This window comes from Brassica oleracea, chromosome C6, assembly GCF_000695525.1.
Source record: "Brassica oleracea var. oleracea cultivar TO1000 chromosome C6, BOL, whole genome shotgun sequence".
Taxonomy (NCBI): domain Eukaryota; kingdom Viridiplantae; phylum Streptophyta; class Magnoliopsida; order Brassicales; family Brassicaceae; genus Brassica; species Brassica oleracea.
The window spans coordinates 10,740,224-10,744,102 of record NC_027753.1 but is presented as its reverse complement, the minus strand read 5'-3'; the positions used below and the strand labels follow the sequence as shown (position 1 = coordinate 10,744,102).

The 3,879-nt window shown below is 39.8% G+C and overlaps 1 protein-coding gene across 1 annotated transcript; it reads left to right on the top strand.

Annotated features, from left to right (window-relative positions):
- The first annotated feature begins 945 nt into the window (after window positions 1–945).
- Window positions 946–1,991, top strand: LOC106297466. The gene is made up of 4 exons (XM_013733701.1): window positions 946–1,074; window positions 1,196–1,469; window positions 1,551–1,605; window positions 1,733–1,991. The coding sequence occupies exons 1-4, from the start codon at window positions 946–948 to the stop codon at window positions 1,989–1,991; spliced, it is 717 nt and encodes a 238-aa protein (XP_013589155.1).
- Window positions 1,992–3,879: the final 1,888 nt, after the last annotated feature.

Genomic DNA, 3,879 nt, shown 5'->3' with positions numbered 1-3,879 from the left:
CTGCATTGCCGCAAAGCTTCCAAGACCAAAGTCATATGCACCAATACCAAGAGCATTCAAAGGACCAGAAAATTCATCCTTGTTCAAAACGTTTTCAGAATCCTTTTCAAACTCATAAATTAATTCAAAATTACTTGGATTCTCTGGTTGTAAAACAGTTAATTGCAAACAAGATTCATCAGGAACTGATTCAGATTGAGAAGAAAATAATTTCTTATGTTCACAAGATTTCAAACCTGCCATTGGCTCATGTGTGTAGTCATCGAAAATTGGCAATGGATCTGAAAATTCTTCCTTTTCTGGCTCGGTTTCAACGTTTTCATTCTCCAAAGTCACCAACGGTTTCTGGTTTTGGCACTTGTTAGCATAATGACCGATCCTATGGCATTTGAAGCACCTGGTAGAATGAGCTTTGCTTGTGGGTTTCACAGCCTTGCTTTTATCAGAAGACAACACATTAGTTTTTAAATCACAATTTGAAAGAGAGGAAGAATTACTTTGCTGTTTTGGTGCAGAAGAAGTGTTGGTGTTTCCCTTCTTTTTAAGTTGCCGGACAACATGAATCGCCTTATGCAACATCTTTTCCAAGCTGGCATAAGTCTGAAGCTCGTTCCGGTCAAGCACATCACAGTTGCTCAGATCTGGTCAAAGAGACTCTTCGGCTAACGTCCAGGTTCGTCTGAACCAAGTGGTTCATTCGCGGCAAGGATCAAGATGTGGGCTGGACGATCCATACGGCCCAAATTCGCGAGAACTGAAGGTCTCCTGATTTGCAAATTGCATAACTCCCACATCTGAACTCCGTTTGATCTGATTCTTCTTCGAGGAGCTCCGTAATTGAGTTGAGAACATTCTCCTAGTGATTTCATGCGAAGAGGACTCGTTTGTTGGAAGATATGAGTCAAACAATGAACATATATCATTACTGCTTTCCATGATCAAGCCATGCATGTCTGTTTTGTCCGGTGTGCTACTCAAGGGCGCATCACTAGGCTCCTGCGATACTGGGAGGCTCGGAATTTGAAACACGGCGGTGACCTGATGTGGGTCGACATGCTGATGGTCGACGTCAGTGTAAGTTTATTTTTCAGTTAGAGCCCCGGCAAATCTATTACAGTTTGTTTCCTATTTTGTATATTTTTGGATTAAATTCTCTGGCTGATTGTTGTTTCTGTCATATATCGATTCCGTTCAGGCGACCATAATGCAAGCCACCATCTATGCTAACCGGATTCCAAGATTCCGGTCTAAGCTTGCCTCTGGGAAGATGTATTCCATCTCCGGTTTCGATGTGGCTAGATGTGCTCAGAATTACAGGCTTTCTAAATCCCCTTTGCTGATCCGATTTAATGATTTAACCGATTTTGATGAGCTGACCGAGCCGGTTTCTCCTTTGCCTGAAAAAGGATTCCGGTTCAGCAATCAATCTGAACTCGCCGGATTAGCTAACCCGAACGCACAGCTGCCAGGTGAATATTAGTTTATTAACATGATCCTTCCTATCAAACAAACTAATGATTAATGTTTTTTATCTCTCAAAGATATTATAGGTGAGATCACTTCGGTTAAGAGTACTGTGAGCGATACTCTTGGAGACAAGAACTGGCAACTATCAAGCTGGATAAGTATTCTTTGATTTTTAGCATTTTTTATTTTGCTGAGTATACATGCATTTTCATATGATGTGGTGGACACAAAGTTAATATATTGTTAAAATCTGCTTATTTTGCAGTGAAACAACGGTCACTCTAAGCCTATTCGATGCTCAAGCTGTGTCTTTCCACAAAAAACTTGAAGACATGCATGGTGATCCAAGGGTGCTTGTCACAATGGATACAATGAGCAAAACAAGATCAAACGAGGTGATCACCAACATCGATCTTCTGAACGAGCTTAAGGATGGGGGCCTAACCGTAGATGCAGAGCTTGCTCGTTTGAAGGAGATGGAAGGAGATTGTGAAGAGTCGACAAATAAGGAAAGGACACGTTGAAAACCCTAGAGAGAGCTACACCCACACTCCGACCTTGTTTCATCGATCTTTAGATCTTTTCTCTTAAATGTAGATCCTAAAATCTACACTAAGAATTTGATAGTGATCGGGAGTTTAATCAGAAGAAGATAAATGATGTAGGCAACAATATATTTGGAACACAACGATGTAATCAGTTTCCGGTAGGAAAAAATGGACTTTTATTGATGAATGAGATCGAATACAATAAGCAAAATAAGATCGAACGTTACAATTAGATCGTTTAAGAGAAAAGATCTAAAGATCGATGAAAACAAGGTCGGAGTGTGGGTGTAGCTCTCTCTAGGGTTTTCAACGTGTCCTTCTCCATGTGTGTTCTCCTCTCTTTATAGTAGGTCGACTTCGTGATCTCCGTAACCACTCCGCGATCTCCGTATCTTTTTCCGTGATCTCCGGGACCTAGAGGTCTCCGTCTCGAGCTCGTATGCTTGCTATGGGCTCCAGTTCTTTACGGCCCACATCTTTGACCGTGGCCCATTAATGTATTCACCAAAATTAGGTCCAACATTTGTCCCCCAGTCCCTTTTGATTTGATCAAAAAGAAAAGAGGCGGTTAGTTATTAACTCAGGTTTCATCGTTTGGTAACCAATGCAATTTTGGTTTGAATCAATGATGATTCTCAAAAAACCGTTGTTTGGTGCGTTTTTTTTATTTTACGTGTAACGCCTATATCAGCCGCCGCTAGGGTGAGGCATAGGTCATCATTATCTTTCTTGAGAATGATGATAGAGCCGTTTAATACCACTCAAATTACCCTAAGGAGTGATTTATACTCTCTCAAATAAGAGGTCGAGTTCTAGTACTTAGGGATTGAATTAACAGGGAGCTAGGGAACCTAGAGATTCTAATATGATTTGTTAAGCAAGATGTTTTTAAGAGTTTTGAAAGTAATTGCAGTTTTATATTGAACAAGTACTTGTTCAATAGCAAGTTTTGGGGTTTTGGTGCTTAAAAAGGAAATAGCTAGACATAGGGTTTTTATTCAGGAAAGTTGGAATTATAATCCTATAGATGCTTAATGAGTTGCATGCATGATAATGTAAAGCTCAACTATTTGATCAACAAGTCTTTCGGCCTTTGCGAGCATTGACTTGTTGACTATTAACTAGATCTATGATTTCAACTCTCGTTATATTGATCTATAGAAAGTGTCGATCGATATTCCAATGGGCGTATCGATCGATACACCTTTTGTACCGTCGATCGATTATTCAAGTATGATATCGATCGACGCGGTCTAGTCAAGCTTTATGTGCAGGTTGAATGAATGCTTACTAAGCTCGCTAGATCAGCTCTCGCCTTGCTCATAGCAAGAAACAAAGTTCAATTAGAATGTTTTCAGGATGAGAATTAGCTATGGCTTTTATCAATCAATCCTAGGGCAAGTTCTAGGTAGCTAATCTAGACACATGCATTAATGAACAATTCTAAAGATGATTATCACAACTCAGCAATCTATAGTTGGGGCTAATCCCTCCTAACCTATTTAAACCCTAGAATCTAACAAGAGAACTACTCATACATGGCTAAGCAATTTATAAAAATAGTTAGGTATAAAAACTTCATAGAATTAATAAGATAAATATCAATGGAGTTCCAATCACAAATTATAACTTTGGATCTTCTCTCCTATCTATCAATAAAACAATGAAACACAAAGAAATCACATTTTGCCTCTAACATGGCGGCAAAGCATATATAATTAGAGTAAAACACGCCAGGGGCAATCATGTAAAATAGTGAAATCTTGGGCTTCAAGTCGGCTGTGACCAAACGGGCTTCTGCGCGCTTCGCTATCGATCGACACCACTATCGATCGACACCATGACTTGTGTATCGATCGATTCT

Coding starts and splice junctions, on each gene's coding strand:
- LOC106297466 (XM_013733701.1), top strand. CDS start 946: ATGCATGTCTGTTTTGTCCGGTGTGCTACTCAAGGGCGCATCACTAGG. Junction 1,075..1,195: donor TGCTGATGGTCGACGTCAGT/GTAAGTTTATTT, acceptor GATTCCGTTCAG/GCGACCATAATGCAAGCCAC. Junction 1,470..1,550: donor CCCGAACGCACAGCTGCCAG/GTGAATATTAGT, acceptor AAGATATTATAG/GTGAGATCACTTCGGTTAAG.